This window comes from Plectropomus leopardus, chromosome 10, assembly GCF_008729295.1.
Source record: "Plectropomus leopardus isolate mb chromosome 10, YSFRI_Pleo_2.0, whole genome shotgun sequence".
In the NCBI taxonomy this organism is placed as follows: domain Eukaryota; kingdom Metazoa; phylum Chordata; class Actinopteri; order Perciformes; family Serranidae; genus Plectropomus; species Plectropomus leopardus.
Window position 1 is genome coordinate 30103525 of NC_056472.1, and position 23912 is coordinate 30127436.

The window sequence follows — 23912 nt, forward strand, 5'->3', positions numbered from 1 at the left end:
TTGGAAGTTCAGCATCTAAGAAGTGGTGAAGTAATAGAAGGTGTACTGTAATGCAGATTTGAGCACATTGTAAATGACTTGTTGACCAGTCAAATCGCTTGGTCGGCACGACTTGGTGTATAATAAACACTGACATTGAGGTCAGTGATGTAAACGAGATCAAAGTACTCTTTGCTATTTTTAAAATATCCCCAAAACACTGCTAAAGAGACTTACACAGCTGTTATTTTATTTTATGTTTTTGATACAATGGCGTTGGATTAGTTCTTGGTATCCACTGATTAGCGAGATCAGGTATTGGTATTGGTATTCGGAAGGAACATCTTTAGTGTTTTTAGGGATTTACTCACTCTTGGAGTCAGCCTTAATGACCATTTGATGAGCTATAGTTTTTGGAATTTCTGATTAATTTTTCTTCCCTCAAAGACACAAAACACCTCTGGCTATTGCCAGAAACCAAGTGTAGAAAATTACTTTCAGAAGTTTTTTAGAAGAAGATAAGCACAGACAAACTGTTCCAGGCTTCCTGATGTTGCTGGGATTCCAGGAGCCCAGTGGGATTTTGAAAGATTTATACCAGGAAGCAAACATTAGGGAAGAGAAAGTCAGGGGAAAATCGGGGAGTTTTGTGACAATGAACAACAAGGAAGGAAATGTACAGTGTAGTCATGGAGATGCTTTTACATGATTATGGAAAGTCATGGAACTGTCATGGAATTGCATCTTCACACTTCTAATGAAATGTCTTTAAAGAGTACGTGCAGCGCTTACACACACACACACACACACACACATGTCCCGCCCAGCAGTCCACTTGCATGTCTAGAGCCTGCTGCAGCAGGGAAAGGGGGTAAAAGGGCACATGAGGACATATGCAGAGCACACATGGATGCAATTGCACAACACAGACAGTCATCTGAACGTACACATCAGCTTCCCCGCCAAATTCCACAGTATTTTGGCGATTAAAAGATCCCTTTGCCAAAACACACTGGTTTAGTAGCCTGTTTGTCTAATTGTAGACAAGAAAGCCAAGGAAATAGAAGAAGAAGTTACATGTTGCTGTTGCTGGACTCCTGCTATCTGCTGCTTTAAAAGGCCAAATTAGACTAAAATAGACTAGACTATTAGACTAAATATAAAAATCCTCAACTATAAGTAAAGGTTCTCAACAGTTTACCTCAGTCAGGTTTTAGCCTAAAATTATCCTTAACCCTGTGATTTGTGTCAGAAACCTGGAAAAAAAGGCAATGAGCAACTTGGTAAGAAATGTTCCACAACTCAAGGTAGAAAAGTATTTTTAAGAAACTTGGAAAAAAGTCTAGAAAACAAAAATAAAAGAAAATAGGGGAAGTGATCATAATTACATATTTAATATTTTTAAGCACTTTTACCGAGACAAATGTTTTCATGTGCTGCTGAAGTGTTCCACAAACAATAATTTATTGCAAAAATATCCAGGTGGTGACATAAGTCATCTCAGTTCAACAATCACAACATTGCAAAAACACTGGGTTGAACTGTATTATATAATGTAATATTGCACTCTGACATGGCAGGAAGTACAACAAATATTTTGCTTTGAAAAACGTACAGGCACCGCACAGATGGTGCCTGTGCATGTACAAATGTAACTTATTCATGGTTTGAAGAAACAAACAATTCCTTTTTTTCTAGAGACGGCAGGAAATAACAGAATTCTGAAAGCAAACTGAGTATTTTAAAGGTTGTTTTTGTCACAGATCACCTCCTCTTTCCATCGTCATCACAGCTGCCGTGTCAAGATGTTCTGTTTCGCTCAGCTGTGTTTAGTGACTGAACCAGTCAGCTATGACAAAATGACACGATGAGCTTTCAAAGCCAAATATTTGTTGCTCTGTTTCAACAGTCAAGATGCCACTTTGCATATCAGCACAGGGAGAGAGAGCGTGTCTGTGTGTGTTTGGGCTCCAGAAAAGAAAAATAAGCTGAACTTGTTCACAATTTGAATAATTGCACAAAAAGAGAAAAGGTCTTCAAAGGTTTCAAATCTTCAAAATCAACAATATATAAGGGGTACTACACAGAGTTTAAACTGATTTTACAGCAGTAAGTGGCTTATTTTATCAATTTTTAAGTAATCTTATTTTGCTTCCACTCCGTTAGAGACTTTACCTGTTTTGTAGAAGTGTGTCTGTGGTGGGGGTTGACCGATATTGTTTTTTCAGGGCTGATACCACTTATAAGTACTTAATGAGACCGATAACCGATATTTGGAACCCATATGCATTTACAACAAAAATGAAAACATTTCAAACTATATTTATTGTTGAAATTTTGAATTTGCAATATAGCAAACTTCAACAGAAAACGTAAATGCCTTTAGCAAATATTTAATCAAAATCCAAACTTTCAACATCATGCACAGCAAGTTCCCATCAACTTTTTTCATAAAGTTCAGTGAAAACTCAAGTAAAAAAAGAATTAATATATATAGCTTGTTGAGGTTTTACAAAGTAAAAGGCCCTCTCATGCTAACGCTTTCTTTGCATGTATTGCAGACTACATTCCTTGATGTTGGTTGAGTGTAGTACGCGTACTTTTTTATCAATTAATTTCATCAGTGATCATTAAAATAAAACGCAGATAAAGATTAAAAATGCCAAATTTCGGCGCTGATAATCGGCCAGGCTGATAATCTGTCGACCCCTAGTCTGTGGTAAAATAGTGAAAATGGTCAGTAGCAAAAAGGCAATAAATGTATTGTAACTGATGACATATTTATCTCTTCTGGTTTAACTACATTTATATTGTGTTTCTATGCACTAAGTATGATTTTATTGTATTTTTGGATCAGCTGTTGCACTGATACTTGCTCATACTGCGTGCAGTTTACTGCGTCTTCCTACAATAACACTCCTGCAGACAGTGGGTGGCATTTTAATGTTCCCTAGTGGCATAAATGATTTTTTTCATGTCTGAAATATAAAAAAAAATGTGTATCCATGTAAAAAAAAAAAGGAATGACAGATTATCACTTACTTTAACGTGGCATCCACTCCGGCTTTAATCCTTTATCACACATTAAGAAACTTTACTCTGCAGGACTCACAGGCAGAAGCTGCTGGCTGACTGAACAGCTGACACAGTCTGAACAGGCCACATAATCAGCTGTTCACTGCATGTCTCTGCATATGTGAGAACAAATAGTTAATGTCTTCATCCTGTCTCTGACTGACTGTCTCCACCCAGTGGCCAAAACCTACATTAACCTGTGACGCAAACAGTCTCTTCCTGTATGCGTGTGTTTCTTGCACTGGTGGAAGACGGTTCAGATCCTTTACTTGAGTAAAAATAGTTTAATAGTAATAGCAAGTCTTGAAATGCTGTTGTACCGGCACTTTTATTGTCTTCACAATGTATTTTTTTTTTTTTTTTTACCGGTGAATATATAGTAAAAGCTCTGTTTCCACTCAGGGGAATGGTTTTCAGCTTACTTTAGCTCACTAAAATCTAGACTTTTGTGATGCGTGTGAAATCCCTGTGAACTTTGACTGAATTTCGTTTTAAGGTACATCCTCACCATTCTTCGTTTCTTAATCCTAACCTTAGCAACTATTAATGTCTCAACCTAACCACTATAACCGTACGTTAATTACATAACGGTATGTTAAGGACGTAATGTCGGTCATGGGATGCTAAGATGTCGTACAAACTGTTGTGGGTACATTTTTGTTAGATATCATACAATCTCTTCGAAGAGGGCAGTTTTCTATATATACCTGTACTGGGCACCGTTTGATTTTTTTAAATTCCTTTGTTTTTTTTTCATTATTTTTTTAGAGTTGTTTTTACTGACAGTGAGGCTGTTTTTAGTGTTTATTGTTCTTATGTATTTATATTTTGCTCTGAGAAATGCTTTTTCTACTTTGCATGAAGTATATTGATAATAATTCCTTTTTCAATATATTTTTTTTCATCTAAAAACATAGCAACATCTTGACCAACACCTGGCATTTAAAGGGTTAAATGGTTAATAAATGATGTCTGTTAAAAAAATAAATAACTCAGTGAAAGTTGAAAACAATAATGTTGTATGATATTTTTTAAAGCTTGATTTTGAAAAGCGCATTTTGTGCACAGGGCGATACGAGTGTGTAATATGAAAGGGTTAAAACCTGAGGTAGTGGCGGTTCACTTCAGCCTCTTGTGACCAAAACAGGTTACAACAACAAACACACAGACATGAGCCTGGCAAACCTTTTTTTCACCTTTTCTTAAGTAATAAACATAAGAGAGGAAAAGATCAGACCTAGCAAATGTATCGTTCGATTTTTGATCTCTCTTGCCTCTCAGAGTTTCCATAACTTCACCCTGTCTTTAACCCACAATAGGGTGATGAGGACATGAGCAGTGACACTGTAACAGTTTTATAGAAGAATAAACAGGTCCTTGGGCCAACAGTGAATACACTCCGTCTGGAGTCATTGCATCATTCTGACTGAACCCTGTGATGCGTTAGATGGGACCGGTCTGTCTGGACCCTTTTTATTACACATGCTGCTTATTAGTCGCTCCAGGAAGGCCAAAATGCATTCATTGTATTTCAAATAATAGCAGGGTGTAGACATTTTTTGGCAGGCGTTGCAGGCATCAGGTATCGCACTCTCTTCCAGAAGCGCGAGTTCCACGCGGCCGCGCCCCGTGAACCCACGGGCCACTTGATGGGGGCGCTCTTTTGAATCAGATGCTGCAGGCCAGGGGGAAGGTGTGTGTATCCTTTTGGTCCAGTGTTTCCTAGTTGGATCAGAATCACACTCATTTCCCTCTGGACCAGCACGTGGTGAAGCCCCAGCTGTTAAAATATATGACAAAATCAGCAATAAGACAAAATTTATGCAACAAGAAAAAAATAGGGTCTACAGCTGTTTTATTCCATTTATTTTGTCATGGATGAGTTATATTTTCTTCTAAGATTAGCAGTGTGTCCTCATTCCTTCTCAGTATTTATAACTTTTATGTAAAAATTGTTAAAGAGAACTTGATTTTTATTCAAAACTACCACACTTTGCAGCCAAAAACATCTGCCTTCTTTAGTACTTGTACCTGCCAGTCAAAGCCTCCCATCACTGTGTTTTGGGGTGAGACCGGAGGTCGGTCTGTGCTGTCTGACTCTGCTCCTGAACCCGGGGTGAGAATGACCATCAGCCTCCTGCTCTGCTTCATGCAGTCCTCCACCAGCTCCAGGCGGTCTGTGGAGTCGCACAAAACCAGTTCATGTAGTGTTTGAAAAATCTTTCACAAACAGACAAACAAAAACTGTTCAGAGTGCTGGATAGGACCCTTTCAGACAAGTACACCGTGTTTCAGCTTTTTTATTTTACCGTATCTGTTAGAAAGTGCTAGAAACCTCTAAATAAATACAAAGCAAAGCAAAGAAAAAGAGGAGAAGAAGAAACAAATGCAAAAAGAGAGTGTGAAAGTAAGATAGAAAATGGAAAAGAGAATAACTTCATCCCTACAATTGTGTCTCATAAATTGTTCTCCAAACAGTTTTGATAAAAAAATGAATCAGGGCCAGGCATTTTGAGGAGGAATGTGGGGGGAAAGAAAGAGAAGGAAGACAAATAAGAATTACAGTTAACACTTGAAATTAAAATATCAATATATTTTCATCACTCAGAGCTTAAATCTACAACCTTAGACACCAGTCATGATTTCGTTAAGCTACCTGCCACAGACTGACTTCACACTCAAATCACTAGGGCTGCATGATTATAATCTAGTGTCAAAACTTCTTTTGACAAGTCAAACATAGAAATGTCTGTACTTCAATTTGACCTGATCATAAAAATGCTTCTATTTCCATTGACTGCAATAGTTGACATGTGGACATCATTTGAAATATTGTCAAGAATTCAGTTTTTGAGATTCAATTCTGACATTTACCACACTACTTTTACCATGACATGAAAAATTGTCCCTTTTTTTCTTGTGAAATTGAGATTTATTTAGCCAGAATAGGCAGTAGCTGTTTACAGTCAGTGGTATAGTGTGCGGGATAAAAAAAGCCACCGTTTGGGGCTACATTTTGATGTAAGTTGCAAAGTCGTAGTAAGTAGTAAGTTTTAAACTTTAGAGGGTTGCTGTAGTGCCATGATCAGGACAATTAGCCCCAAATTTTAGTTGAGGAACTTTGAAATAGCACTGGGCCTGTATGCAACGTTTGTTTTAGTGTCATGCAGGGGAAGTTACATTTCATCATAGGAATTAGAAATAACATTTGCATTAACAAGACAGCAGAGCAGAGGTGCCCCTAATAATGCAAAGTATGTGAGTAACGTAATTAAAAAAAGTTTATAAAAGGACTCTTAGTCCTGAAGCCTGTATGCAGTATATCAGATGGTGTTTTAAAGTTGGTTTTTCCAGTGGTTTTATCCATATTAAGGAACACCGTTAATTTCTGACCTTCCCCGGGTATGTCATCCCTGCCATGGATGAAGAGTCGATATCCGCACTTTTCCTCGAGGACGGACGGCATAATCCTTGTGACGAACTCACAGAGTGTGTCCTCTGTGTCCTTGTCCATGCTCTGCATTTGGTAGACCACGTAGGCATCGTACATCCTCGTATCTGGAAAGTACAAACAAATTCATAGAAGCATGAAGTTATATACACAGGATTGTGGGTGACTGCTTGCTAACTCGCTCACCAGTAAAAGTGAAAGTCGAAATAGTAAAAACACAACCCCAGATTCACTCTCATTTGGTGTTTCCCTTTATATTTGCCTTTTTTTCTCTTTTTTTTTCGCCGCTGTGTCATTTGAGCCCCTTTAAGAGGGTGGGAATTTCATGCTGTTATTCTGCCTTGCTGTGTTGTGTAAAAGGTTCAGTGGCAGAATGGGGGAACAGAGAGGTCTTCCCTGTAAAGGGATAGTTCACCCAAAAATGAAAAATCAGTCATGATCTATTTACCCTCATGCCAGTGGAAAGATGGGGGAAGTTTTATAGCCCACAAAACACTGACAGGTTTGCAGGGAAAAGGCTTTGCACTCATCACCCAAACAATTGAAGGAAATGGTTACCAGGATTCAAACCTTGAAATATACAATTTTCCATACTGCACATCTGAAGTAATCCAAGCCCTGACGTACCAAGTTGGGTCAGAAGACAAAATATTAAAACCAGGTTCAAGAGTGTAATCTTCTGAAAACTTAACCCTTTCTGTCGCCACGTAAACTGGTGATGCGCAGATCCTGTGAGAACAGTGGCGTCATGGCTACACTGCTTTCTATACTTCTTCTTCTAGTATCATTACAAAGTTACACTGCCAACTACTGGCCTGGTAGCCTGTCTACAGTGTTTCTGGTTGTTTTGCATATCTGTGTACATGCAAAATTTTTTGCATTGTTATCATATGAATATGATTTTTTTAAAAACACAGAGGAAAGACTTTTTTGTTTTTAGTAGGGCCCTTCTTATCTAAATGTGGCCTAAGTGTTTTAAAAGTTATTACTGAAAGGGATTATTTCCGTGTGTATTGAAAGTTTTTTTTCTTTTAGGAAAATCCTGCCAAGGATATTCCTGTGGTTAATTTAAATGATTGTTTTGATTTTAGTCTGTTCAGTGTTCAAAAAAAATAATTGTTTTTTCTTTCTGATGAGATCATTATGATCCAGCGCACCCTCACCACACCCTGCATTTTCTGTCCAAAACCTGTTTTTGTTCTGTTTTGCGAAACTATCCCGTTCAAACAAAGGCTAAAACAATGAGATGCTTTTTATTTGAACTGTATCCAACTTTTCCATTTGCTTTACCAACTTATGCGGCCAGCACATACAAGGAAAAAGTTATCTCATTGTTGAACTGTCCCAAAAACAACTCCTCACTGATGTGTGCCAACTGACATCACCAGCAAGAGAAATTCAAAATTCATACCTTTTTTGTAACTGCTCAGTGGGAAGTAGGGTCTGAAGAAAAGAGCGAGGTCGATGGAAAAGTGTTTGACCAGCATGGCGGCAAACACGCAGACAAAAAACACACACACTCCCCCGATGACCAGTGGAATAATTGACTCTGGAAAACAAACAGAAAACTGCAGTTTGTGTACAGTTTGCATATGTGTCACTGGTATTCAACATTTTTTTCATTTTGTCAATAAATTTCATAAGAGAAAAAATAAAAAATAATAAAAAATAATCCAACCCTGATAAAGTCATCCATGTTCCTGTCACTGACCTCTCCGCTTAAGAGTTAAAGTGGTGGAGTTCACTGTATTAAAGTCTCTGCCGATGCATTTAAATTCGGTATTGAAATCTGCAGCAGACACTTTTTCAATGGTCAGGATTGCAGTGGCGATGGTTTCCTGTGAAGGGTTCTCGCTGACGGAGAAGATACAGTTTGGTTAATCAAAGAAAAGGAGTCAAAAGTCATCACTATCGTTGATCGTGGAGAAATGCAAAAGGCAATGCACAAAATCAAAATTTAGTTTAGAAACTTGAATTTAAGAAAATGTAGAATTTAGGAGAAAAGTTTTTAGTTAAGTTAACAGTTCTGGGGATAGCCATATCGATCAGACTAAAACTGCATCCTTTGGCTGTGTTTCATTTCAGGATAGTGCAATGAAAAGTGGTTGTTTTTTTCGTGGTTTGCAGAACCGTACAATGACAAATTTTGGTTGCTCATACAATAACATCTCACAGGAGTGGCATGAAAATTGAGAAAATGATGGTTCCTAGATCCCGATAACTCACCTTATTTGTCCATTTGTGAGTCAGTTTGTGTGCGTGTTTAATCCGAGTGAATGTGCATGAGGGAAAACACCTGTGTGAGTATATTCCAAGTGTGTGTTCTACACAGTTTTGACACATTGCATTGGTATGTTGTGTCATCTTTTTCTTGAATGAGTTCAGTTCAGTTTTTGATCATACTTACAGTTTCGTGATTTGGTTCTGGGCAGGCACTCCCTCAATCTCCCAGCTGGCGCTGCAGGAAGATCCCACATTAGTCCCACAGTGAACTGAGCAGCTCAGATTGATCCTAAAACCTGCAGGAAAGAACAAGTTTCAGTATCATATTAGAAAGAAGGAAAGACTGTTTTAAAATATTGATTTATAGTGTTTTTTTCCTGATTTATTAATGCTTACTAATACTAATTACTAATTACAAATTACAGTCTGACACAGAAACCCTGACAAAGCGTTGGTATTTGACAACTTCAGAATGACAGCGGGCTGTTTGAGCCTCATAATGAAGGTCACACATACTATTAAGTCTAGTATAGCCTGTAAACAGTACTAATGGGTCTAAATAAACATTTATCTATATGTTTTACCATAACGTAGCAACTCTGCATTATGATTATTTAGTGCATAAACTCTTCAGCGTTGGTTGTGAAAACAAACAAGTCTGTCCATGCACTATTAAATTTGATGTTTTCCAAGATTCCCTTTTTTAAAATTTTAAATCCATTGCTAGACTAGCTCTGAAGAATCAAGACTAGCCACTGCTAATGAGGTTTGACAAAATTCTGAGAAAATACGCAGTTTCTAGGGGCGCCCAGTAGCTCAGTTGGTAGAGCGAGGGCCCCATGTACAGAGGCTACAGCGCCACAGCGACTGCGGGTTCAATTCCAACCTCGGCCCTTTGCTCCATGTCATCCACTGTTTTATAAAATAAGACAGCTTAAGCATGGCAAAAAGCCCCAAAAAATCATCTTCAAAATGTGTCATGTCTGAGATGTAAATTTGGTACACACATGCATACATTCCCTAAATAAAATAAAAATTGTAGTGTCTCTTGAAATCTAAACAGAGCTTTGCTTGTCTTGACCTCAGTGAGGATGGTACCTTTCTGATTTTGAAATAATTGATTTTCTTAACTCTTGAAGGAACTCTGTCGGTAGTTACCCAAGTACTTTTACTTGGGTAATTCTAACAATTCACTGAGGTCCCAACAAAAAGCAATGCTTAAACAATAATTGATAACACGTGGTTAAGGTGTAAGTGGTTTAGTCGATTAAGAATCGTTGTATTTGCAGTGTTCTGGCAGCACTATTAGGTGAAGTGTTCATACCTTCATCAGCCAACTGCTCCTTGTTGGTTGGAGAAATGAAATCTAACGGTCGGTAGAACCGTGGCTCTGCCAGAAAACAAAAAGAAAACACAACAATGAGTGCTTCTCTCCGCTTTTTAAAGGACACACATCAGCGATCACATTCCAGTGTTGTGACCCGAATCAACACAACGACTGGTGCCAACTCTGTAGCCTCTGACCCATCATGCTAGATTTCATCAACTGTTATTTGTTGAATTTTGCAAGCAGGATGTTTTTGTAACACCAAGATTTCACTTTTTAGAGAACAGACTGTAAACACATTGATGCAGCAAAATGTGCATTAAGGGCACAAGGGGCAAATGAGTTATATTTAGTCCCTTAATTAATCACAGGTGTGTTCAGGCATAAGATGAACTTAACCAATCAGAGTGTCATATCCCACTCCTTTTAAAAGCCAGGTGAACCTGAAGCTGGTGTACTGCTGTTTAAATGGCGGAGCGAGCAGTTTTCTGTGAAGCGTAATGCATTGTAAGCAGCAATGTCACTGCAGCAAATATCATGGGAAAATTTAAGCAGCAAAACTAACTACTGAAGTTATAAACTTGAAAAAAGGAGCAAAACTAAACCTTTAGCTTTGTAAATTATCAATGAAGTTATCTGTCTACTCGTGTGTAAATGTGCACAGAGTCTCTCTTAATAGGGAGTCAGACAGCAGCTCTGCTGTGCTCTCTGCTATGTTCACATTATCGAGAATGTCACTAATATTTTCTTGATAAATTATGTATTATGCAACCCATCTGTGCACCCCGGTGTGTTTCATAAGCTGTAAGTGGGTGATGGACCTGCCTATGCCTGTATCTTACTATTTAAATAATGTGCCCTTTGAATAGCAGGAAAATACTGCAACATTCTGACCTCAGACCAAGTTTTTGTCAGTCGATCGTGCAGTCACTTTCTGCTGCCTCAAAATCACAATATGCCACCAATGAGCCTGACCGCACCTAATTTTAAGACTACATGCCCTTTAGCTCACAAAGGGGCGAGAGTACATTTGCTACTTTTGCAATCAGGGCGCTGGCAAGGAAAATGACAACTACATTGTTCTGAAACTAGCAATGGCGGTTGCATCGTGTACAAAAACAGTCTCAACAGACAACAAACACTTTAACAAAAGTCATCTAAAGTAAAATTTCCAAATTGTTACATCACAATCTGACACACTTGTCAAAAGCAACTTCTGATTAATGCACTCAGTTAACAGTAGTTAACATAAACACATCAGCAGTGCTGAATGATAGAAGTGTCCAGTACATGTACGAGAGGATCTTTAACAGCAACTTTTTAACTGACTCTATACAGCTGAACCACCATCTAAAAAGTTTGTTAAAGTCTTAGTTATAAACTTCTAAACAGTGCTTGTTTAAGCCTAGTTTTGCTCTGAACAGAACAGACTGAACCAGCAACATACCGAATGTACCGATGAAGTGAATCAGCACCAAAACCCACAGCAGTGTGAACAGTCATGCAGTCATTCCTGCTGTGCACATTGTAAGGGAGGATGAAAGGTGATGCAGCTGCTCAGAGTCGGATAAAAGGTCAAACTACTACATAGTCAGGGGCTCCAAATGGCTGGACTGAACTTTACAAAATTATTCAAGTCATCAGTGATTTAGAGTTTCTACCTCTGGATCCAAGCTAACACTTAACATAACATACACTGGGTTGATTGAGAGATTTTTTGCAAAAAAAAAAAAAAAAGAGATCTAGAGCAGGGAAGTGGAAGGAATATGAAAACAAAAAGTGCACAGTTTCAGATCTTTATTGTTTCATGCGCAGAGATATACTGTACTATTTTAGTCAGTCCACATTCTTGTTTGTTTGCCGATACAAAACAAAATTAAAAAAAAAGGAAGACAAACAGAACAAGGAAGGTAATTCACCTAATATTCGCATCAAAACCTATAAAAATAATAAATAGCACAGTTTAATTAGGCAACAATAGTGCAAATTGTAGTGTAAAGACGTGACTCTACCATGACAATAGTAATGTAAGTTTGTACAGTACATTCAGATATTTAATACAATACATGCTAAGTAAAATGTTAAAGGGGAATTCCACTGCTTTACACATGAAGTCCAGATGGTCTCTTGCACATGAGTCTCCTGACTTGTTGAAATGCAACACAAATATGATTGTAGTATTCCATTTAACATTGATGTATATGTGTACCTAATGGGTGAGGGTGGGATAGATTTTGAGGAGGTGGTGTGGTTATAAGAGACGTTCTGCAGAGTTTCGAGGATCATGATGAGTCAGTGACGAGTGATGCCGACTTTTCCCTTGTTGCACCTTCATGGCAAGTGGTTTGTTGCAGATCCACTTTTAGTCTTCTCTGGTGTGGACAGTCCAGGATTTAAAATGTAAGTAAATTACAGTAAATGGTACATATAAGCAATTCTGTATTTATAACATAGTTCATGTTAGGGGAATATTCTGTCTCCTGGTTTATTACAATGCAGTGTAAGAAAAAAATATGTTTATTGAAAGGCAGCAGCGATTAGAGAAGCCTTCAGGTATGAAAGTGCATTGTTGATGTATTGTTTTTTGAGAAAGTGACTGCGCCATCCAGTCTTAAGTCAGAATAGGGCTGAACTTTCCTGCTATACAAGGCCAGTTTCCATAACAGATTTGTGCAAAACTTAAGTGATATTTTAGAACTGTTGATTAAACACAACCACATTTCCATCGAGTGATGTTAAACGACTTCTCTTGCGATGTTATGTGACTTCTCCTCTCGCAATAACATACCAAGAAGTATGGCGATGGATGCTCAAAACATTGGCAGGTTTATTTCTATTGCAGCCACCGCACCAGCCGTCATTATTTCCAGTTGAAGGCGTGTTATGTGATCAGTAATGAAGGGCCATGTATAAGAGATTTCTGGGAGATGAAAGATTTCACAGAGCAACTGTGGATTCAAAATCTTTGTATTATTGGCTCAACTTCTGAAGAGTTATGCAGAGTTATGCGATGCAGTAACACCTCTTGTCGCACCTACAAACAAGCATAAAAGTGTTTCGATTGCAGTTTTGCTAAATATTGCTTTTTTGAATTGCCTGAAATACCACCTCATGCAGGTGTAAAAACTTTTTTGCAGTATTTTATATTTGCAAATTTCAATTTGTGCCATTTGAGAGATAATGGCCTTCAGATAGTAAGATGCGCCTACACGGAGAGGTTCACAACATGCTCACACTGTGCTTGTTACACACACAATAACACACAGATGAGTAGATGTAATAATAAATTATGAATGAGGAAAATATTGATGACATTCTGTAAAATGTGAACGTAGCAGAGAGCAGAGCAGAGCTGCTTTGCATTTACACACGAGAGGCAGCGTAACTGTTGATTAGTTCAGAAGCTAAAAGTTTAGTTCTGTTTCCTCTGAGGAGTTTATGACTACAGTTTTTAGTTTTGCTGCTTAAATGCCCCACAATAGTTGTTGCAGTGACATCACTGCCTTTACTGCATCAGTCTGAGCAGAAAACAGTTCACTTCTCCAGTTCACCAAATCCACCATGTAAATAGCAGTGCACCAGCTTCAGGCTAATCTGGCTTTTAAAGTAAACACACTCTGACTGCGTGATTTCATGTTACGCTCAAAACACACAGATGATAAATTAAGAGACTGAATTCAGACCCTTTGCCCCTTTGTGCCCAGATTTTGTGCGGTTTATCTAGACAAAGAGGAGGTGGACACACCTGAGCTTTTATATGTTGAGTAGTATGAAATGATGGTATTATTTTGAACAATGAGATACTTATTCCTCTGTTTGAATGAGGGGAGAATTTACATTCCTTAAATTTTTCGTCTTTCAGAATAATCATAGGCCCATTTCCACTGCAGGAACTTGGGGTAGTTTTATGGGGTCTCACCTGCTGGTACATGTCTCCACCGCAGGAACCACCTTTGTAGGAGAACTTTAACGGTGGCAAAACAAGTCCCTGCCTCGGGAAAAGTACTTCAGTGTGGCCTTGAGAAACTGCATGGGCCTTTTTTTAATGCTGCGTTCATGTGATGTCTGAATAATCGGAATGATGACTTTTTCACTGGGAAAATTAACTTGTCGGAAAAACAACTCTGCAACTCGATCGTAAGAACATGAACACAACAAAGTTGTAAGAATGATTTCCCAACTCTGAAACTCCGACCTTCTCACATCACATAAACGCAGCATAAAACCCAGCAAAAGAAGTATTGATAACCTCAGGGTAAATTGGGTCCTACCGGGGTCCTACGCTGCAATAGACACAAAGGCTGAGAGGGCTGTAGATGTTCCCACCTCCGAGGTTTCACCCCAAGTTCCCACAATGCAAACACACAATATGTTCGGTACTGTATATTAGAAGTAAGGTTTTAAGTCTGAGCATTATCTAGAGGCATTAACAATCCACAAATAAACTTAAAGGATGATTTATGTCATCAGTTAACAGGTAAAATGAATAACAAGCTGAACTTCTGGACTCTTTTTTGAAGGAGTTTCCCGAGTGGCTTTTAAAAAACAGAAAACACTCACTCACCTAGATGTGTTAGCTTCCTGGAGGCTTTCGTCTTATGCTCCTTTCCTTTGTGTTTCCAGGTACAAATACAAGTGTAGATGCCATTGTAAGCAGCACTAGCCTTCGATATCTGCAGTTCAGCTTTTTGGCGATCTTCATGCTGCGTGAAGTCCTCCAGCCGGGGCTGGATGGGATACTAACAAAAAGAGGAGCAAGGTCATTTGAAGAAATTAGACCCTGTGGTGTATTTTACACCCAAAACCAAGCCCCACAAAATCAGCGTACGTTGTGTTTTTAGGGCTCCTCCTCAGTTTAGGGCAAAATTGAATAAGCATGCGCTTCAGCTGAATTCACACAAAGCTTCCTGCAGGGTTGTGCAGAAGTGTGGGTGTTTTTATTTGTGCTTTGGACTGTAAATGTTGTGAAACAACCAGAAAATGACAATCTTTTTCTCCAATTTACTGCTTAGTTAATGTTAACGCCGCTTCCTCTCGTCATTCTCTCTCTAGTTTGACCACCGCTGCTCCCTCAGTGTCGTTGAGCCGAGGAGGAGGGCCCAAGTTTTAATGTTGTGTCTACAAACAGTAAGTTACAAATCCTGCACAGTCTGCCTCTGATGCAGTTTTGTGCCTATGTTCTATGCAGGGGTGGGCGATATGGATGCAAAGCAATATCATATCATTTCAGGATTTTTTTGCAATAATGATATTATTGACGATATGACAAAAATACTGAAAATACTGTTTATTTTCAATATCAAGAACTTAGATAAGTGTTATAATTGTATATGTCAATACAAATGTAGTTTGCCTTCACATCTAAAAACTGAGCAGTCGTAATTTCGACATGCATGCATCCAAGTTCTGTGGTAAGAAAAAAGCAGCAAACATGGACGCTTGAAGTAAAAAGGTTGTTTTTTTTGTGTGGCTTATGTTTAACCAAAAGCAAGTAGCACAGAGCTCCTTTGTGCTTCAGCGCCAGAAAAAAGGAACATATCATGTGCATCGGGTATCTACTTGATGTTTTTATTCATTTATGAGCTATAATCGGTTGCTTTCCGTCATTTTTGCAACCCTGCAACGTCACCCAAACATCACAACGCGGCAACTCAAATTTCGCTCTCATGATTACAGCTCGAGGCCTGTTCATGTGCTCGTACCTCAAAAAATATGATATTTCATAAATTATCTTTTTCCAAAAATGAAATCATGTCACTAGATTTACAGTTTAGAACCTGAAAAAATAATATTAACTAAGTAATCTCAGGTACCTTTTCCCAGCTGAAATGTCCTCCAAGTTTTTCACATGGGAGTCTGGCAGGATCTGGACAAGAGATCTCTTTGAACACATCAGAGTTGTCGACTTCCCCATAGAGGAGTTTCTCCTCAAGTGGATAGCTTGCTTTGAAGACTTGGATTTGTAAATAAAAGTTGTAACATTTTCCCGATGGCTCTTCATTCCTAGAGAAGAAGCAAAAGGCTTTTGTGACATAGATCAGGGTCCACATTATCAGATCGCATTTCACAAGTGCCAAAAGATCAGACCATAACATGAGTGTGATCTTACTTTGAATAAATAAGAAAAATTCAACTTAATTTCCAATGTTGCCAAAATGTATTTGTACAGAAAGAAGTATTCTTACCTCGCGATGTAAAGGCCAGAGTTTTCAGTGCGGAGGTTTGAGAAATACAGTGCTGCACCGTGGTAATGTACGTTCTGGTTCTCGTCTGTGCTGAGTTCAGTACTGACGTTGTTTTTGTACCATTTGGTCTCTTCTTTGGAGTTGTTACTCTCCAGTGCCAGTTCGTCAGGCACAAAATAAAATGCCTCCCCTTCAGTAAGATTGTATTCATCTTTGTCCATTTCACTGCACAGCAGCTCGGTTGTCTCAGAAGATATGGGAAAAGATGCTGTGAGGATGAAAATGAAAGTAAAAAACATTAAGTGATGATATATGACTGATTTAAATACATGGAGCAATTTAACCGAGGGGATTATTTTAATATTCTCATTGTTTTTTAGCAGATAAAGGTTTCAAAACCTTATTTATACAGGAGGCCTAGCAGGAATAATGACATTAACATAAAGATAGAGATGGGGAAACATGTATTATTTACATTTAGTGCTATTGTATTTACACCTATGATGTATTAAAAGAGTGGCTACGTCCATTATTTTCATACAGACTATGTTTGCTGCAACAACAATACTTGTTTATCAGATACATTCATAGTTGGTTTAGATCTTTTTTGGGGATTTATTTGTGAAAAGGAAGTGAAATTACCAGCCTTACCCTTTCAACTACATGATAAAATTATAAATTACTTTCCAAACATAGTTAAAGACAGGAAAAAATCCATATGTTTTGGCCTTTTCTCCTCCAAATGTGGTGACTTTTGTGTAACACTTTCTTCATGCATGCAGTTTATTCATGCCACCCTCTGCTAATTTAACACAGCGGTGGCTAGCCATTAAAGACAGCCCTCTGCTACATGTGCCGCTTCAGCACTATGAGACTTTACAGTGCATGTGTGGGTCAACGGGGATCGACTTCTTAATATGATTACTGCTTTCAGAACAGATCCATTAATGCACTCCCCTTCATCATAATGTAAATCCTACCTGAACATTTGGGTGCTGTTATCACCAGGGAGATCAGGAAGATGACTTGAAAAGGATCCATTTTCTGAGGGACGCAAAGCACAATCAAAGTGAAACCACGTTAGGTTCTTGTTAAATTAAATGTAAATTATGGTCTCATTCATGCTCTGTCAGTCCTGCAGGAACCTTTAACCACAGTGCTGTTACTTGAAATCGCCTCCACATGTTACCTTTCCCCCACAAAACAATACCATCATGAAAGTTTAAAAACAGGTCTGCTACGACATATCAGGCTGTACACCAAATGTTAGTTTGTCAGTCAGTCACTCACGTAAACTTTTGTCTAGAAACACTCCAGGGTTCATAGAGAGTCACAGAATTTGCAAAAAGCAATTTATAGGCCTGGAAAAGTTATATACTGTCGGAAAAGTCATGGAATTGTGTTTCACAAACCTGTATAATAACACATGATGTGTTCAAGGATTGTAGGAAATTTGAAAATCCAATGATAACTTCTGTTTTTACAGATTCTGGCTGTGATAAATAGCATATTTTTTGTTGATTTTTGAAGAAGAAACAATTTTAAATAAAAAAGAAACCATCATAACTAAGTAACCTCAGAACATATGTTTGTGTGTGTGTGTGTGTGTGTGTGTGTGTGTGTGTGTGTGTGTATTTTTTTCTATAAGTCTTTTCTTAAAAAAACACCAGAAATTTTTAAGAAACTATAATGTCACCAGAACTAGTAAAATAGGCCTATGTAAATTCTGCCCTCCTGAATGCATGTCCGCATGCAAGAAATGAGCTGTTCGTTGTGGTGATAACTCTCTTGGCTAGTTGCCTTGGCTGCAAGACCTAAATGTAGAGTGAATGTACTACGCATTTTAAAAAAGGTTATTTTTGGAAGGTGAGTCATCATGCACTGGATGAAAGTTTATATTTTATATTTTATATTTTATATTTGTATCTTCTATTTTATCTGTTTTCTTTTTTTCTATATTTATGTTGCACCAACCCACCAGAACAAATTCCTCGTATTGTGTTAACTATACCTGGCAATAAATCTTTTTCTGATTCTGATTCTGATGCATTTTCCCCTTGTCAGTCTGCAAGGCTCAATAAAACATATTTGTAGCTTCAGGGATGGTGAAGATTAAAAATAGATAAATAAATACATAAAAAACAAACAAAGTCTCATGCTAGCCACCCCTGATAAGTAAAGACCAGTCCCTAACAACTTGCTATGTCAAGTAAAAATATTTTATGAGTGAGAAATTAGTCAGTTTTCACTGACAGGCATGTAGCAGCAGCTTGCATATGCATGCAATGGAAAATGTTCTAAAACAGTTTCTGCAGAGGACATAATCTTCTATTTAGGAAATCCTCTTGTGATAAGACTGAAAAACTGCAGGGTACATGTTTCCTTCAACGATATCAGATACTCTGAATACCAGAGAGATAAGCAACATAGTTTTCGAAATCAGCTGCTTAGTTACACATCCTGCAGAGATGAAGCAACACTGTGTTCACTTTGAGACGTGTTTCTGGCCAACGGATGGATGTAAATTTAATACTTTGGCTGTATTGTGTTCTCCAACAAATCTTGATCTATTGCTGCTAAATGCTCAAACCACTCGGCAGAAAAAAAATGTTTGTAAACATTTATGCAAACCACAGATGCTTTACATTTGTCCAATGTTATCCAGCAGATCCATTAAAATTGAACGTTTCTTTACATTTTAAAAATGCAGCAAATACTTTGTTCATAGGAAAAAACCTCTTGGTTATGATAGCTAAGATCTTGTTTTCACTTTAAACACTGGTTTGGTGGCACAGATCCATTGGAAAAGTAGGAATAATAATAACACCCAGATCCAGTGTCTGAAACGCTGCTGGGAAACGCCCCAGTGTGTCAGTAACAACACCCAGGTTTGATGCCACAAATGCTGCTGGAAAATGTCCTAATATCTTGATGAAAAACACAAATATAAATAAATTTGTGGCTCAAATGCTGCGATGTGCCCCTAAGGTAACCTAGGTTTGGTTAAAAAAAAAAAAAACACTCTGGTTTGTAGCCACAAATGTTGGGAAAGACCACATCATGTTGTCACCCTAGGTTTGTCAAAAAACATTTCTGGAAAACGCCACAATATGTTGGTGAAAAACACTGATGTTCATTGGCTCAAATACTGTGATGTGCCTCTGAAGATACCTAGGCTTGGTAAAAAAACAAACAACAAAAAAACACCCAGGTTTATTGACACAAACGTTGGTGGGAAATGCCACAACATGTCAGTGAAAAACACACAGATTAAGTGGCTCAAATGCCAAAGGAAATGCTGCAATGTGTGTGCAAATTATCCCAGGCTTGTGTCGCAAACACTGCTGGAAAACGCAGCAATATAATGCTGACGAAAAACGCCCAGGGGATGTGGCTCAAATGCAGCGTTTTGCCCCTAAAGACAACTGGGTCTGGTAAAAAAAAAAAAAAAACGCCCAGGTTCAAAGGCTCAAACACCACTGCAGTACTGTGATACTACCATACTACCATGCTGCGATGTGTCACTTAGATTTGCTGAAAAACACCCTGGTTTGGAGCCAAAAACACACACTGGAAAAGATATCTTTACTTACAAACGCTGTGAATGAGGGGCTGCCAATAAAGAGCTGGTGGTGTTGGCTTTTGAACAATGACCTGCAGCTGTCTGCAGCTTGGCAGGCATTTCATCTATCCACTATCCCCTCTATCTCCTGATGAAAAAGTCAGCTTACAAACTGGGTAACAGCTGGGCTGAAATGCTCAACTATGTTCAAAAGCCAGTTGATCACTTTGTCGCTCAGCTGGTGCTGAGCAGGCAATGAACAGTCAGTTTATCAGTGTTTTCTGTCCTCTTCTGCTAAAGAAAGGGTCAGTGAGAGTGAGGTTTGTGAGTCAGGTTTATTCAAACCTTTATTTATCCTTTGTTTCAGAAAAGTCTGATCCAAGCTGAAAAGCTCCTTAGAGCTGCAGAGATGAATAATTCTCTGTGAGTTTGTCACTGTGAGCGACCCACAGTCATCTAATCAGCTGTTAATATAGAGATATTGATTAATCCATCTTTAACCTTGCTGTAATTGCCTCATGTTGAAACCATACGATTGAAAACCAAATCAATCCCTCAGTCTCTTTGTGTGTGTTTTCACTCCCTCACAGGACTGTCATCATAGCAGCATGCAAAAAGCTTTGCTCCAACATAAATTTACATTGATGTTGAAACAGATTCGGTTGGTCAGAAATGAAGTCACAGTAAATATTCACTGCTGCAAAACAGATTAACGCATCCTCTTTTTGTGACCACTTGAATAAATCAGATTTGAAGGTCTAACATGGTTTAATACAATCTTAAATAAAAAAAAAATATATATATATATAGCGAGTATAAAACAAATGTTGTTTGTCAATAAATGAATCATAACTGCTTCTCAGTGCAGTTAAATGTAACTATGTGAAAGATGGCAACATCGACACTTTGAAACCTGAGCTAATTGGCTTGATTTCTTAAAAAAAGGGGGGAAAAAAGCCACGAGGGCTACGAGAAAAGAAAGAAGAAATTACCCAAAAGCTGGTAAGATTTTTTTTTTTAAAAAAAAGGTCCTAGAAAATTACCTGAAAATTAGTGAATGAAAAAAAATAAAAAGAAAGTTAAAAAAGTAACACATGAAAAAATGCTTTAGAAAAATTAACGTTAAAATTGAATTTAAAAATTTAAATTTTAAAATTTAATTTCATAAATAATTTCAAATATGTAATTGTAGTAATTAGAAATCTAGCTTTTCCCTTTTTTTTTTTTTTTTTTTAACCTTTTTTGGACATTTTTCCCTACCTAAAAAAAATCTCTAAAACTACATATATCTTGCAATTTTTGGAACATTTCTCATGTTTTTGAAAGAAGTAGCACATATTTGCTCAGAATTCAAAGTCTTTGTGAAAGGCCCCTGAAAGCAGCACAAGTGAAAACTTTCAAAGGCTCTAAGAGGGTTAACTAAACTCACCATGGTTGATGACCTGATAAAGAAATTGTAATAAAACGCATTGATTAAGTAAAGTGCAGTCATCTCATACATCTTTACGTTTCATTTAGCATTTTAAATAACCAAAACCTGTACTTTTATAATTCCTTTTAGTTTCAAATTAATGTGGAGGAGTCAAAGTGAGACAGCTCACTTACCTCGTGAGTGCACGCTGACAGCTGGATCGTCTCTGTCTTGTTTCTCTCCTCTGCGTGGTTTTATATCTTTTCTGCTGATCACTAAATGCTGCAGAGTGCGGAGTGAGCATCATGATGGAAGCAAGAAAGGGAAATCACCCTCACACACACACACACACACGTTCACGTTATGATAGATTAATTCATTGAGGCACAGTCCCCCTCCCTTCTCCGTTTTTCCCTCTTCCTCTCCCTCACACCACACACACACACACACACATTTAACTGGAAAGCCCTCTACATTCTGAGAAATTCATCTCTATTTGTGTGTGCCAAGACTTGCATGAGCACAGACTGAAGAGGTGATTTCCTCCCTAAGTCTTCCTAAAACCCTGTTTCATTTGTGTCTTAATCTTTTACAATGAGCAAATTTGAATGACAGGTGTGTTTAAAAAGACTGTGATGTGGCAACTGCAGTGTTGTGAGCTTATCAGAGGTTGGCTTGTCTGGCCTGCTTTGCATGGGTAAATATAAATTTGTACATATTATCTCATTAGACTTTGTCTCAGGCGGATTGTGACACTATGATGTGAGACAGATTCAAGAGAACAGGATACCACATGTACAGTATATTGTTGTGTCATTGACATGTTGACATCACTACTATGACAACCAGAAAACATTCAACCGGCAGACACTCAAAATTCAATATATTTACATATATAGCTACATAATGGAAAAGGTACCTGAAAGCCACACTGAAGTAAGCGTATAGATATCTTCCTAAAAAATGACTTTGTAAAAGTTAAAGTAATTTATTAGAATATTACTTGAGCAAAAATCTGAAAGTATCTGACATTTTCTGTTCTTAAGTTTCAAGTAATTTGACGATATTGAAAAGTTACAAGGTAAAGGATGCTAATAAAAAGCAAGTGGCCAGAATTTTGGTAAAACACCACCTTAAAAATAGTCATATTTCACTTGAAAAAAAAACTTTTTTTTCCAAAAAAAGGTTTTTTTTCACAACTTAAAAAATCTAAAGATCCATATATATATATATATATATATATATTATCTCCTATTCCATCATTCACCTCATTCATTGTAAAGAGAGTCCTCACATAAAACAAAGCCATTTACGCAGCAGAAACAAAAAAAACAAAACAAATTCAGACCAGAAGTGAACACCAGACTCATGAAAGTCTGGTTGTTGTTTGTTGGACTCATCCCAAACACCCTTTGTGCTCCTAGTATTATGTCATTACTGGCAGCATTTCAACCGGATGCAACTTATCATGCAGACACAACAGGTTTCGCCATCTCAACTGATGGCGACAGTCCGCGTATCATGTTGCTGCAGATGGACGTTACATGATAATTGTCTGGGCCCCCTCCTAAAAGCTGCAGGAAACTTATTTGGGGTGTTCCATTCACACGTTTTTTTGCGTTATATTGTGGTTGTATTTTATTCTTTATCACTATTTCTTTGAAAAAAAATGATGAAATTAAATGAAATAACATAGTGAATGGTTCTGTCTGCCGCTTTCTCAGCTGATCATGGCGTATGATGTGACTTTTGGCGACGGGTATTTGACGACTTCTTCCATTTAAAGGCACAATATTATGACCTTCTTCACTGTTGTCGTTTGTTTCTTTTTTAACTTTTGACCCCACCCTGTAGTGCCATCTATTGGCTATATTCATGCCATCATAAAGGATGCATAGAAATATTAGGGCAGTGAAACAGACATATCTATTTTTGTACGTAAAGAGAACATAAATGAGCCTCAAGTCTGAGCCCAACCTCCTGAGGAAACCCATTTCGGCTATTTGTATTAGCAGTCTCATTCTTTGGTCATTAACCAAAGCTCAGGACCACAGGTGAGAGTCACGCTGTAAAAAAGTATAACTCTAAAAGAAAATGAAACAGAATTACACTGGTTCATATTAAGACAACTTAAAACCAGAACATACACAGAACCCCAAAACAGGCAAGGTATGTTTAATATGTGCCCTATGGAGCCAGTGCAGAAAAAAGAAATGCTGCACCCAGAAGTCTCAGGGCAAATATGAACTGCATGTGTCCCAAAACACAACATTAATTAAGCTCACCTTGAGAAACTGCGAGTGCAGCAGCTTTTAGGAGAGTGGAGTTGTTTCTTTGGTTTCTTCTGGATGACGTCTGCTTACCTGAAAAAAAATGTATCATAAAAAAAGATAGACTCCTAAAACGTGACTTGTGTCAATACTCAAAAACTCTGACATTGCAAATCTAAGCGTGTGTTATTGTACTAAATATTCTGTTGAGTAATGGTCATGAATATGACAAATGAAAAGATAAACTCAACGTGAAGTATTAAATAAAACAAAGACAGCGTGAATTTATTAAGTGAATTTATGTACCATGATTCAAAGTGGCTGACTAAACACTGTTAAAGTCCAACAATTTGAGTTTTGGCTGTTTTGGTAAATGCTTCATTGAACTGATGTAGTTAGAACTGCTGCGACGTCCGGGATGTCACCAAA

The 23912-nt window shown here is 37.9% G+C and overlaps 1 protein-coding gene across 1 annotated transcript; it reads right to left on the bottom strand.

Moving 5' to 3' along the window:
- Positions 1-4082: 4082 nt before the first annotated feature.
- On the bottom strand, positions 4083-21605 carry il1rl1 (interleukin 1 receptor-like 1). Its single transcript, XM_042494404.1, has 12 exons — positions 21408-21605; positions 17221-17284; positions 16241-16508; positions 15869-16058; positions 14620-14794; positions 10053-10118; positions 8913-9024; positions 8217-8359; positions 7917-8054; positions 6448-6612; positions 5086-5231; positions 4083-4834 (listed from the first exon to the last, which is right to left on the bottom strand). The coding sequence occupies exons 2-12, from the start codon at positions 17279-17281 to the stop codon at positions 4586-4588; spliced, it is 1713 nt and encodes a 570-aa protein (XP_042350338.1). The 5' UTR covers positions 17282-17284; positions 21408-21605; the 3' UTR covers positions 4083-4585.
- Between the last annotated feature and the right edge of the window lie 2307 nt (positions 21606-23912).

Excerpts from the sequence above, each read along its gene's own strand:
- il1rl1 (XM_042494404.1), bottom strand. The coding sequence starts at position 17,281 with ATGGATCCTTTTCAAGTCATCTTCCTGATCTCCCTGGTGATAACAGCA. Across the intron at positions 16,059-16,240 it reads TCTGGCCTTTACATCGCGAG|GAATGAAGAGCCATCGGGAA; the intron begins GTAAGAATACTT and ends CTTCTTCTCTAG. Across the intron at positions 5,232-6,447 it reads GGATGACATACCCGGGGAAG|ACCGCCTGGAGCTGGTGGAG; the intron begins GTCAGAAATTAA and ends GCGACTCCACAG.